The sequence below is a fragment of the Borostomias antarcticus genome, assembly GCF_949987555.1.
Source record: "Borostomias antarcticus genome assembly, chromosome: 21".
NCBI lineage: Eukaryota > Metazoa > Chordata > Actinopteri > Stomiiformes > Stomiidae > Borostomias > Borostomias antarcticus.
The window spans coordinates 19,340,986-19,353,910 of NC_140254.1; the positions used below are offsets into that span (position 1 = coordinate 19,340,986).

The 12,925-nt window shown below is 46.3% G+C and overlaps 1 protein-coding gene across 1 annotated transcript in view; it reads right to left on the minus strand.

The window, feature by feature from the left end:
* Positions 1 to 1,017: 1,017 nt before the first annotated feature.
* Positions 1,018 to 12,925, minus strand: part of galnt12 (UDP-N-acetyl-alpha-D-galactosamine:polypeptide N-acetylgalactosaminyltransferase 12) — a gene marked incomplete at its 5' end in the record, with an annotated part of 22,256 nt that continues 10,348 nt past the window's right edge. The window contains 4 exons of the mRNA XM_084455413.1: positions 1,018 to 2,602; positions 8,771 to 8,926; positions 11,864 to 11,977; positions 12,608 to 12,739. Coding sequence (XP_084311539.1) covers positions 2,465 to 2,602; positions 8,771 to 8,926; positions 11,864 to 11,977; positions 12,608 to 12,739 — 540 coding nt within the window. The 3' untranslated portion in view covers positions 1,018 to 2,464. The remainder of the gene's footprint in view (positions 2,603 to 8,770; positions 8,927 to 11,863; positions 11,978 to 12,607; positions 12,740 to 12,925) is intronic.

The window sequence follows — 12,925 nt, forward strand, 5'->3', positions numbered from 1 at the left end:
TCCAATAATAACCTAGTATGGTCCGTTTATGGTCCAATAATAACCTAGTATGGTCCGTTTATGGTCCAATAATAACCTAGTATGGTCCGTTTATAGAGTTCAGCTGACCCACACGGTACCGTTACTGGTATACTATGAGGGTGTATAATCATATACCTAAACCACATTATGAGGGTGTTTAATCATATACCTACACCATACTATGAAGGTGTATAATCATCAGGGGTGTAACGATACACTAATCTCACGATACGATACGCAATATTGGGTTGACGATAACAATACGATACGATACACTAAGGGCAGGTGTGAAGCGTTGCAGTAGTGATGCTGTTCACACCAATAGTGCATTTCTCCACATCTCTACTCCAACACACTTTGTGAATTTAGAGCTTAACTGTTGTAATATCATGGAGAGGCCTAGAGACAAAAGACGTGTTTGTTACCAGCGTTGTGTAGCCAGCGTTCACTGATATACAATAAACATCACAATATTGTTTTCACCTTGACGATACGTATTGTGACGTTTCTGTACCGCGATATATTGTGGCACGATATATTGTTACACCCCTAATAATCATATACCTAAACCATACTATAAGGGCATATAATCATATACCTACACCACATTATGAAGGTGTATAACCATACGCCTACACCATACTATGAGGGTGTATAATCATATACCTACACCAAATTATGAAGGTGTATAATCATATACCTAAACCATACTATGAGGGTGTATAATCATATACCTACACCACATTATGAAGGTGTATAACCATACGCCTACACCATACTATGAGGGTGTATAATCATATACCTACAACAAATTATGAAGGTGTATAATCATATACCTAAACCATACTATGAGGGTGTATAATCATATACCTAAACCATACTATGAGGGTGTATAATCATATACCTAAACCATACTATGAGGGCATATAATCATACACCTACACCATACTATGAAGGTGTATAATATGAGCCCATTGAGTGTGTACCTGTTCACAAGTTTACAAGCGCTGGACCACAGTGTGAGAGAGAGAGGACATTCCTATCCAGCCCACGTTAACCTCCACACCACCTGAACAGGACAGGTGAGGAATGGGAGTGCCCTCATAGGGGGAGAGAAGAACTGGGAAGAACCAATCAGGAAGCCAGCTGCGTTCTAGCACAGCAGGGGGGCTCAGCATCTGTCCACGACTGCCTACCAAAGTCTCTTCGCACACACTGATGTGACCGCAGCAAAATGGACAGGGATGGACTGCACTGTCCTCACTCAGTGGCCTGGACAAGACGTCTCACTGTCCCCACTCAGTGGCCTGGACAAGACGTCTCACTGTCCCCACTCAGTGGCCTGGACAAGACGTCTCACTGTCCCCACTCAGTGGCCTGGACAAGACGTCTCACTGTCCCCACTCAGTGGCCTGGACAAGACGTCTCACTGTCCCCACTCAGTGGCCTGGACAAGACGTCTCACTGTCCCCACTCAGTGGCCTGGACAAGACGTCTCACTGTCCCCCCTCAGTGTCCTGGACAAGACGTCTCAACCAATAAGTAAACAAATCTCAAATAAACAGTACAAACATGTCAAGGGTTTCTGCACCAGGCATGAATCTCTTCTTTCTGCACATGTAAAGGCACTTCATACTGTAGATTTGGACTGTGTGCATAAATTGGTATAGATTAAAAGGTATTAAAAAAAACATTTGTTTTGGTCTATAGTTTCCCCCGGTTTTACAGTCGATTAAATCAACTTGAGTTGATTTGAGAGCTCAGTCAAGAACTAGAAGAATACAATCAGACACATAAGAAAACAAATCAAGAACCAGAAATAAAAATGAATGAATGAACCTGTACATTATGGCTGTTAAAAGTCACACAAACGCCATTCTATCTGGGGAAAAATCCCATTGCATTGATAAGAAGTAAAACTGACATCATTGAAACGAGTGAAACGATATGTTTGCGATGCGAACTGTACGTTCTGAAATCAAAGCCCACAGATAAACTGCTTAATGAAGACATAAGACTTCAGTTTCTCACCCTCAGTACTGTAGTTGCTGAGTGGATAACCTAGAGGTACAAAGTGTTTTCAATCCCAGCCACTGGTATGCAAGAGTAGTTAGCACTTTGTCTATATTATTATTAGATTACGTATATAAAAGCCTGTCCTAATAAAAAACACCTGCAAAATGATTTCATCCCATCAGGGGGTAGAGAAAAATAAACTACACACCAAAAAGAGGCTTTGGCTCCCTCTAGTGGTGGAATGTGATATTTCCTATGGTTAAAATGCCTAATTTGGAGCGGCTCTCAAAATGACTGCCATGCCAAACATGTCCACCAGTGGATTTGTGGGTTTGAGAAAGAGGTACTTCAGCATTCAGGGGTCATTCAGAAGGGATTTCCAGGCTTCTCCCTTGACTCACAGGGTAAGGTCCTGGTTGGCCCGTGACTATGCCCTCTCCTCAAAGAACCACTTCTGGTGGGCGGAGTCGGAGCAGGGTCGCAGCGCGGGGGCGGGGCTTCCATTGTCACTCTGGTCGACGGCCTGGACGCAATTCTGGGTCATGACGTGGTAGAGAGTACCATCCTGAGAGAGAGAGAGAGAGAGAGAGAGAGAGAGAGAGAGAGAGAGAGAAGGGTGGAGAGAGAGAGAGAGAGAGAGAGAGAGAGAGAGAGAGAGAGAGAGAGAGAGAGAGAGAGAGAGAGAGAGAGAGATAAGGGTGTAGAGAGAAAGAGAGAGAGAGAGAGAGAGAGAAGGGTGTAGAGAGAGAGAAGGGTGTAGAGAGAGAGAGAGAAGAGTGTAGAGAGAGAAAGAGAGAGAGAGAGAGAGAGAGAGAGAGAGAGAAGGGTGTAGAGAGAGAGAGAAGGGTGTAGAGAGAGAGAGAGAGAGAGAGAGAAGGGTGTAGAGAGAGAGAGAGAGAAGGGTGGAGAGAGAGAGAGAGAGAGAGTTACTATTTAAATACATTTGTAAATATTACACGTACTTACTCACTCACTTCACTCACCTATTTGTATTTACATTTGATATGTTATGTATATTTAGGTATGATGTTTGCTTTGGCAATGTTAACATGTTTCCCAAGCCAACAAAGCCTTGAATTGAATTGAGACAGAGAGAGATACTGTCTAGAGTAGAAGAGAGAGAGAGAGATACTGTCTAGAGTAGAAGAGAGAGAGAGATACTGTCTAGAGTAGAAGAGAGAGAGAGAGATACTGTCTAGAGTAGGAGACAGAGAGAGAGATACTGTCTAGAGTATAAGAGAGATAAGAGAGATGCTGTCTAGAGAAGAGAGAGAGAGATACTGTCTAGAGTAGGAGAGAGAGATACTGTCTAGAGTAGAAGAGAGATAGAGAGAGATACTGTCTAGAGTAGAAGAGAGAGAGAGAGAGAGATACTGTCTAGAGTAGAAGAGAGAGAGAGAGATACTGTCTAGAGTAGAAGAGAGAGATACTGTCTAGAGTAGAAGAGAGATAGAGAGAGATACTGTCTAGAGTAGAAGAGAGATAGAGAGAGATACTGTCTAGAGTAGAAGAGAGAGAGAGAGATACTGTCTAGAGTAGAAGAGAGAGAGAGAGATACTGTCTACAGTAGAAGAGATAGAGAGAGATACTGTCTAGAGTAGGAGAGAGAGAGAGATACTGTCTAGAGTAGGAGAGAGATAGAGAGAGATACTGTCTAGAGTAGGAGAGAGAGAGAGATACTGTCTAGAGTAGGAGAGAGATAGAGAGAGATACTGTCTAGAGTAGAAGAGAGAGAGAGATACTGTCTAGACTAGAAGAGAGAGAGAGAGATACTGTCTAGAGTAGGAGAGAGAGAGATACTGTCTAGAGTAGGAGAGAGAGAGATACTGTCTACAGTAGAAGAGATAGAGAGATACTGTCTAGAGTAGAAGAGAGAGAGAGATACTGTCTAGAGTAGAAGAGACAGAGGGAGATACTGTAGAGTAGAAGAGAGACAGAGAGAGATACTGTAGAGTAGAAGAGAGACAGAGAGAGATACTGTCTAGAGTAGAAGAGAGATAGAGAGAGAGATACTGTCTAGAGTATAAGAGAGAGAGAGATACTGTCTAGAGTAGGAGAGAGATAGAGAGAGATACTGTCTAGAGTAGGAGAGAGAGAGAGATACTGTCTAGAGTAGAAGAGAGATAGAGAGAGATACTGTCTAGAGTAGAAGAGAGAGAGAGATACTGTCTAGACTAGAAGAGAGAGAGAGAGATACTGTCTAGAGTAGGAGAGAGAGAGATACTGTCTAGAGTAGGAGAGAGAGAGATACTGTCTACAGTAGAAGAGATAGAGAGATACTGTCTAGAGTAGAAGAGAGAGAGAGAGATACTGTCTAGAGTAGAAGAGAGATAGAGAGAGAGATACTGTCTAGAGTAGAAGAGATAGAGAGATACTGTCTAGAGTAGGAGAGAGAGAGATACTGTCTAGAGTAGAAGAGAGAGAGAGATACTGTCTAGAGTAGAAGAGAGATAGAGAGAGATACTGTCTAGAGTAGAAGAGAGAGAGAGAGATACTGTCTAGAGTAGAAGAGATAGAGAGAGAGAGATACTGTCTAGAGTAGAAGAGAGAGAGAGAGATAGATACTGTCTAGAGTAGAAGAGAGAGACAGAGAGATACTGTCTAGAGTAGAAGAGAGAGAGAGAGATACTGTCTAGAGTAGAAGAGAGAGAGAGAGATACTGTCTAGAGTAGAAGAGAGATAGAGAGAGATACTGTCTAGAGTAGAAGAGAGAGAGAGAGATACTGTCTAGAGTAGAAGAGATAGAGAGAGAGAGATACTGTCTAGAGTAGAAGAGAGAGAGAGAGAGAGATACTGTCTAGAGTAGAAGAGAGAGACAGAGAGATACTGTCTAGAGTAGAAGAGAGAGAGAGATACTGTCTAGAGTAGAAGAGAGAGAGAGAGATACTGTCTAGAGTAGAAGAGAGAGAGAGATACTGTCTAGAGTAGAAGAGAGAGAGAGATACTGTCTAGAGTAGAAGAGATAGAGAGAGAGAGATACTGTCTAGAGTAGAAGAGAGAGAGAGAGAGATACTGTAGAGTAGAAGAAAGAGAGAGATACTGTAGAGTAGAAGAGAGAGACAGAGAGAGATACTGTCTAGAGTAGAAGAGATAGAGAGAGATACTGTCTAGAGTAGGAGAGAGAGAGAGATACTGTCTAGAGTAGAAGAGAGACAGAGAGAGATACTGTCTAGAGTAGAAGAGAGAGAGAGATACTGTCTAGAGTAGAAGAGAGAGAGAGAGATACTGTCTAGAGTAGAAGAGAGAGAGAGAGATACTGTCTAGAGTAGAAGAGAGAGAGATACTGTCTAGAGTAGAAGAGAGAGAGAGAGAGATACTGTCTAGAGTAGAAGAGAGATAGAGAGATACTGTCTAGAGTAGAAGAGAGAGAGAGAGAGAGATACTGTCTAGAGTAGAAGAGAGAGACAGAGAGAGATACTGTCTAGAGTAGAAGAGAGAGAGAGAGAGATACTGTCTAGAGTAGAAGAGAGAGACAGAGAGAGATACTGTCTAGAGTAGAAGAGAGAGAGAGAGAGATACTGTCTAGAGTAGAAGAGAGAGAGAGAGATACTGTCTAGAGTAGGAGAGAGAGAGAGAGATACTGTCTAGAGTAGAAGAGACAGAGAGAGATACTGTCTAGAGTAGGAGAGAGAGAGAGAGATACTGTCTAGAGTAGAAGAGAGATAGAGAGAGATACTGTCTAGAGTAGAAGAGAGAGAGAGAGATACTGTCTAGAGTAGGAGAGAGAGAGAGAGATACTGTCTAGAGTAGAAGAGAGAGAGAGAGAGATACTGTCTAGAGTAGAAGAGAGAGAGAGAGATACTGTCTAGAGTAGAAGAGAGAGAGAGAGAGAGAGATACTGTCTCGAGTAGAAGAGAGAGAGAGATACTGTCTAGAGTAGAAGAGAGAGAGAGAGAGATACTGTCTAGAGTAGAAGAGAGAGAGAGAGAGAGATATACTGTCTCGAGTAGAAGAGAGAGAGAGATACTGTCTAGAGTAGAAGAGAGAGAGAGAGAGAGATACTGTCTAGAGTAGAAGAGAGAGAGAGATACTGTCTAGAGTAGAAGAGAGAGAGAGAGAGATACTGTCTAGAGTAGAAGAGAGAGAGAGAGAGATACTGTCTAGAGTAGAAGAGAGACAGAGAGATACTGTCTATTGTAGAAGAGATAGAGAGAGATACTGTAGAGTAGAAGAGAGACAGAGAGAGATACTGTAGAGTAGAAGAGAGACAGAGAGAGATACTGTAGAGTAGAAGAGAGAGAGAGAGAGAGAGAGATACTGTAGAGTAGAAGAGAGACAGAGAGAGATACTGTAGAGTAGAAGAGAGATAGAGAGATACTGTAGAGTAGAAGAGAGACAGAGAGATACTGTAGAGTAGAAGAGAGATAGAGAGATACTGTAGAGTAGAAGAGAGAGAGAGAGAGAGAGATACTGTCTAGAGTAGGAGAGAGAGAGAGATACTGTCTAGAGTAGAAGAGAGAGAGAGATACTGTCTAGAGTAGGAGAGAGAGAGAGAGATACTGTCTAGAGTAGAAGAGAGAGAGAGAGATACTGTCTAGAGTAGAAGAGAGACAGAGAGAGATACTGTAGAGTAGAAGAGAGATATAGAGATACTGTCTAGAGTAGAAGAGAGACAGAGAGAGATACTGTAGAGTAGAAGAGAGATATAGAGATACTGTAGAGTAGGAGACAGAGAGAGATACTGTAGAGTAGAAGAGAGACAGAGAGAGATACTGTAGAGTAGAAGAGAGATAAAGAGAGAGATACTGTAGAGTAGAAGAGAGAGAGAGAGATACTGTAGAGTAGAAGAGAGAGAGAGAGATACTGTCTAGAGTAGAAGAGAGAGAGAGAGAGATACTGTAGAGTAGAAGAGAGAGAGAGAGATACTGTCTAGAGTAGAAGAGAGAGAGAGAGATACTGTCTAGAGTAGGAGAGAGAGAGAGAGATACTGTAGAGTAGAAGAGAGAGAGAGAGAGATACTGTCTAGAGTAGAAGAGAGAGAGAGAGGTACTGTAGAGTAGAAGAGAGAGAGAGAGATACTGTAGAGTAGAAGAGAGAGAGATACTGTAGAGTAGAAGAGAGACAGAGAGATACTGTAGAGTAGAAGAGAGAGATAGAGAGAGATACTGTAGAGTAGAAGAGAGACAGAGAGAGATACTGTCTAGAGTAGAAGAGAGATAGAGAGAGAGAGATACTGTAGAGTAGAAGAGAGACAGAGAGAGATACTGTCTAGAGTAGAAGAGAGATAGAGAGAGAGAGATACTGTAGAGTAGAAGAGAGATAGAGAGATACTGTCTAGGGTAGAAGAGAGAGAGAGAGAGATACTGTCTAGAGTAGAAGAGAGACAGAGAGAGATACTGTAGAGTAGAAGAGAGACAGAGAGAGATACTGTAGAGTAGAAGAGAGATAGAGAGATACTGTCTAGGGTAGAAGAGAGAGAGAGAGAGATACTGTCTAGAGTAGAAGAGAGACAGAGAGAGATACTGTAGAGTAGAAGAGAGAGAGAGAGATACTGTAGAGTAGAAGAGAGAGAGAGAGAGATACTGTCTAGAGTAGAAGAGAGAGAGAGAGATACTGTCTAGAGTAGAAGAGAGAGAGAGAGATACTGTAGAGTAGAAGAGAGACAGAGAGAGATACTGTAGAGTAGAAGAGAGACAGAGAGAGATACTGTAGAGTAGAAGAGAGAGAGAGAGAGAGAGACTGTAGAGTAGAAGAGAGAGAGAGAGATACTGTAGAGTAGAAGAGAGAGAGAGAGATACTGGGCGCGTTAAGTAGCTGAGCAGCTCGGTTGCGCTCAGTGAGAAGAATCCACTTAACGCGTTGCTCGGTTACGCTCAGACTGATCTGCTCAGAGCACAAGTGAGCAGTTTTGAACTACGATCGGTCTGAGACAAACCCCGTTATAGTCATCATCATCATCATCATCATCATCACCTGAGACAAAAACAACAAGGTCGGATGCCGAAAGGAGGCTCGTTACACATGATTGACAACAGGTGAAAAGTTCTCGTCTCCTAGCAACTCAGCGCTCAGTTGGAGCAGAACGTTAAGTGGTTTTGAAAATCACTCTCTCTTCTACTCTAGACGGTATCTCTCTCTCTCTCTCTCTCTCTCTCTCTTCTACTCTAGACGGTATCTCTCTCTCTCTCTTCTACTCTAGACAGTATCTCTCTCTCTCTCTCTTCTACTCTAGACGGTATCTCTGGTTTTGAAAATCGCTCAGCGCTCACATTGAGCATTATAATGCAAGCGCTCAGCTACTTAACGTGCCCACCGAGTAGAAGAGAGAGAGATACTGTCTAGAGTAGAAGAGAGAGAGAGAGATACCGTCTAGAGTAGGAGAGAGAGAGAGATACTGTCTAGAGTAGAAGAGAGAGAGAGAGATACTGTCTAGAGTAGAAGAGAGAGAGAGAGATACTGTCTAGAGTAGGAGAGAGAGATACCGTCTAGAGTAGAAGAGAGAGAGAGAGATACTGTCTAGAGTAGGAGAGAGAGATACCGTCTAGAGTAGAAGAGAGACAGAGAGAGCCTACCTACCTTAACGCACACACACACACACACACTTACCTACCTTAACGCGCACACACACACACACACACACTTACCTACCTTAACGCGCACACACACACACACACACTTACCTACCTTAACGCACACACACACCCTTACCTACCTTAAACGCACACACACACACACACACTTACCTACCTTAACGCACACACACACACACACACACACACCCTCCCCTCCTCACCTCTCTGAAGACAAACTTCTGGTCGTCAGGGACCGGTTGCCGGGGTTTCCTGCACAGGTGCACTGTCAGGTAGTTGGAGACGGCGTCGCCCACAGCGCACCCTGCTGGCTCCCGGGTGTTATAGCGGATCTCACCGTCCCCAGAGGCCTCGAAGAACTGGGACACAGCAGAGTCAGGAGCAGGTGGAACGAGCAGTGTGTGTGTGTGTGTGTGTGTGTGTGTGTGTGTGTGTGTGTGTGTGTGTGTGTGTGTGTGTGTGTGTGTGTGTGTGTGTGTGTGTGTGTGTGTGTGTGTGAGTGTTTGTGCATGCGTATATGCCTGAATGCCATCGGTGTGTTTGTTGTGTGTGTGTGTGTGCGTGCGTGCGCGTGAGTGTTTGTGCATGCATATTATGCTTGAATGCCATCGGTGTGTTTGTTGTGTGTGTGTGTGTGTGTGTGTGTGTACGGTGTGTACCTTCCCCCATAGACCCACATCACAAGCACATCAGCGTGGACGCGCTCAAGGTGGCTGAAATAACCACTGACCTCCTGCCACCACCGTGGGTAACATTGTTGTATTATCAGCGCGTATTAGCCCGGCTACGCCATCCCCATCACGTGAGCTCACTTCCTGTTTCTCTCCGCAGATCAGTCTGGCCACGCCCCCCTTCAGACCGAGTTCCACCCCAGGCGGATATTTGCTGGGTCAATCGCAAGCGTTTATGTAATATAGGACGGGTTTGTACAGCGACTGACCCACGTTTCGTTGCTCTGATTGGTTATGGGTCTATCCAATCGCGTCCAGAGGCGCTTTGATCTGCGACCGTTGATAACGGCCCTTGGAAACCGAAAATAAACTCAGCAGACGCGTGTCTTACTGCTCTCTAATATACCTAATATATATAATATATAATATAGGGTCATTTCCTGGACAATGAAGGTGTTAAAGGGGTAGTGTGCTATTTGGCACATTTCTCCTTGCCCTAGTCTCTGCAGTAGGACAGACAGGTAGGAGCTGGTAGGACAGACAGGTAGGAGCTGGTAGGACAGACAGGTAGGAGCTGGTAGGACAGACAGGTAGGGGCTGGTAGGACAGACAGGTAGGAGCTGGTAGGACAGACAGGTAGGAGCTGGTAGGACAGACAGGTAGGGGCTGGTAGGACAGACAGGTAGGAGCTGGTAGGACAGACAGGTGGGGGCTGGTAGGACAGACAGGTAGGAGCTGGTAGGACAGACAGGTAGGAGCTGGTAGGACAGACAGGTAGGAGCTGGTAGGACAGACAGGTGGGGGCTGGTAGGACAGACAGGTAGGAGCTGGTAGGACAGACAGGTAGGAGCTGGTAGGACAGACAGGTAGGGGCTGGTAGGACAGACAGGTAGGAGCTGGTAGGACAGACAGGTAGGGGCTGGTAGGACAGACAGGTAGGAGCTGGTAGGACAGACAGGTAGGAGCTGGTAGGACAGACAGGTAGGAGCTGGTAGGACAGACAGGTAGGAGCTGGTAGGACAGACAGGTAGGAGCTGGTAGGACAGACAGGTGGGGGCTGGTAGGGCAGACAGGTAGGAGCTGGTAGGACAGACAGGTGTGGGACAGACAGGTGGGGGCTGGTAGGACAGACAGGTGGGGGACAGACAGGTGTGGGCTGGTAGGACAGACAGGTGTGGGACAGACAGGTGGGGGCTGGTAGGACAGACAGGTGGGGGCTGGTAGGACAGACAGGTGTGGGACAGACAGGTGGGGGCTGGTAGGACAGACAGGTGGGGAACAGACAGGTGGGGGCTGGGGGGTGTGGCCACAGTGACCTTGCTGAAACTGAAACACTTGAGATTTATGACTCTGTTTAATACTGCCATGAGGAAATGGAACAGCTAGATAGGGAAGGAGGGTGATAGTCCAGGTGTGTGTGTGTGTGTGTGTGTGTGTGTGTGTGTGTGTGTGTGTGTTTGTGTGTGTGTGTGTGCATGCGTGCGTGTCTGTGTGTGCAGGGGTGGGTGTGGGTGTGTGTGAGCGTGCAGGTGTGTGAACGTGCAGGTGTGTGTGTGCGTGTGTATGTGTGTGTGTGTGTGTGTGTGTGTGTGTGCGGTCCGTACACGGCGGAGCGGTGGGAGGAGGGCGAGATGGACGAGGGGAGAGAAAAGGGAGAGAGGGAGGAGACACCGAATGACACGACAGACTGAGAGATGCAGGAGAAGAGGAGAGATGGAGAAGAGGAGAGTTGGAGGAGAAGAGGAGATGGAGGGGAAGAGGAGAGGAGAAGAGGAGAGATGGAGGAGAAGAGGAGAGATGGAGGAGAAGAGGAGAGATGGAGGAGAAGAGGAGAGATGGAGAAGAAGAGGAGATGGAGGGGAAGAGGAGAGGAGAAGAGGAGAGATGGAGGGGAAGAGGAGAGGAGAAGAGGAGAGATGGAGGGGAAGAGGAGAGGAGAAGAGGAGAGATGGAGAGGAAGAGGAGAGGAGAAGAGGAGAGATGGAGGGGAAGAGGAGAGGAGAAGAGGAGAGATGGAGGAGAAGAGGAGAGATGGAGGGGAAGAGGAGAGATGGAGGAGAAGAGGAGAGATGGAGGAGTAGAGGAGAGATGGAGAAGAGGAGAGATGGAGGGGAAGAGGAGAGATGGAGGGGAAGAGGAGAGATGGGGGAGAAGAGGAGAGATGGAGGAGAAGAGGAGAGATGGAGGAGAAGAGGAGAGATGGAGGGGAAGAGGAGAGATGGGGGAGAAGAGGAGAGATGGAGAGGAAGAGGAGAGATGGGGGAGAAGAGGAGAGATGGAGAGGAAGAGGAGAGATGGGGGAGAAGAGGAGAGATGGAGGGGAAGAGGAGAGATGGAGGGGAAGAGGAGAGATGGAGGAGAAGAGGAGAGATGGAGGGGAAGAGGAGAGATGGAGGAGAGATGGAGGAGAAGAGGAGAGATGGAGGAGAGATGGAGGAGAAGAGGAGAGATGGGGGAGAAGAGGAGAGATGGGGGAGAAGAGGAGAGATGGAGGAGAAGAGGAGAGATGGGGAGGAGAGATGGAGAAGAGGAGAGATGGAGGGGAAGAGGAGAGATGGAGGAGAAGAGAGCAGCATCATGTTGGTGGGGGGGGGGGGGGTTGAGGGGGGTTTGGGGGGGGCGTACCTGGTTCTGCCCCATGCCGTGGCAGGGGTACAGGATGACCCTGTGACCCACCAGGTTGTGGTCGTCAGGGGGGTTGTAGTCAAAACAGTAGTTGGTCATCCCCCTGTTCTTCAGCTAGGGGGCGACAAAGAGTGACACTGAGGTTCAGCTACTGAGGTTCAGCTACTGAGGTTCAGCTACTGAGGTTCAGCTACTGAGGTTCAGCTACTGAGGTTCAGCTACTGAGGTTCAGCTACTGAGGTTTAGCTACTGAGGTTTAGCTACTGAGGTTCAGCTACTGAGGTTCAGCTACTGAGGTTTAGCTACTGAGGTTCAGCTACTGAGGTTCAGCTACTGAGGTTCAGCTACTGAGGTTCAGCTACTGAGGTTCAGCTACTGAGGTTCAGCTGCTGTACAGGTTTCCCTCAGCTGCGACCAGTAGGTCTATAGAGGGTTTTCACGGCCGGCCATGTTGGAGGTTTAAAGGAGTAGTAAAGGGAAAATGCATGTTTAGCCCTGTTTTAAGGTTACTTATGATCACATACAATGGTTCAGATCAAAACGTTGACAAAACTAGCACTTTTGAGAAAGTCTGATAATTGCTCTGCCACCGTTGAACAGGGTAGGAACCAGGAACGTCATTCTGATTAATTATTCTTGAACAAACCACATATTCACCTCGGACCAAAGAGTGAGGTCAGAAAATATCAATTTAGCCTGTTAACGTATATAATTTAGCATTTTTAAAAACTGGGTTCTCCTCACCATGCCAAACATGCCAGGTCGGTCTTCCGGAACGTGGATGTCTGGGTAGATGTTCTCCAGGTACCACTTGAAGTTCTTACAGCCCAGCTTCTGCCTCAGCTTCCGGCGTTCCGTCACGTCTCCAAAGGCCTCCTGGCAACGGCGCACCAGTAACATTAGTTCCACCTCAGGACTTTTTTACGACTAGCATCACTGGACTGAAGAAAAGGTCACCGCTCGTCACACATGCATCTATCACGACGGCGTCTAATCAGACTGACCACATGTCAAAGACTGACCACAACTGTTCAAAAACTAAATGCCAGAAGGATCCGATGA